This window comes from Plasmopara halstedii, assembly GCF_900000015.1.
Source record: "Plasmopara halstedii genome assembly, contig: Scaffold_470, whole genome shotgun sequence".
Lineage (NCBI taxonomy): Eukaryota > Oomycota > Peronosporomycetes > Peronosporales > Peronosporaceae > Plasmopara > Plasmopara halstedii.
In genome coordinates this window covers 819,267-819,622 of record NW_020187390.1, presented here as the reverse complement: position 1 = coordinate 819,622, position 356 = coordinate 819,267, and the positions used below count along the sequence as shown (strand labels likewise).

The 356-nt window shown below is 44.7% G+C and overlaps 1 protein-coding gene across 1 annotated transcript in view; it reads left to right on the top strand.

The window, feature by feature from the left end:
- Positions 1–58: 58 nt before the first annotated feature.
- The window catches only part of PHALS_10368 (cysteine-rich rlk (receptor-like protein kinase) 8), a gene marked incomplete at both ends in the record, with an annotated part of 789 nt that continues 491 nt past the window's right edge, over positions 59–356 (top strand). Inside the window, one exon of the mRNA XM_024725782.1 lies at positions 59–356. This exon is cut by the window's right edge and continues 491 nt beyond it. Coding sequence (XP_024576524.1) covers positions 59–356 — 298 coding nt within the window.

Below are 356 nucleotides of genomic sequence, written 5' to 3'. Positions count from 1 at the left end.
CACAAAGAAGTCATTAACACCTGGAAGAGATGGTGAAGATGAATCAAGCATTCGACCGATGCAGAAGAAACAGGCTATCTTACGATATGTAGACGAATTCAACGGTCTCACTTGCTTGATGGCATCGACTGATCGACATGAAGCTGAATGTCTCACCGCATGTGGTGACAACGATGAAGAAGCGACATCGTTTGAGAAAATTATGAAGTCGAAGCGCAAGAAAAAGTGGAGAGAAGCCATGGACAAGGAAATCATGTCGATTACGGACCATGATACATGGAAGTTAGTTCCAAGACTAGACGACCAGAAGGTCATCGGCTCACGATGGATTTTTAAGGTCAAGAGGCACGCAGACA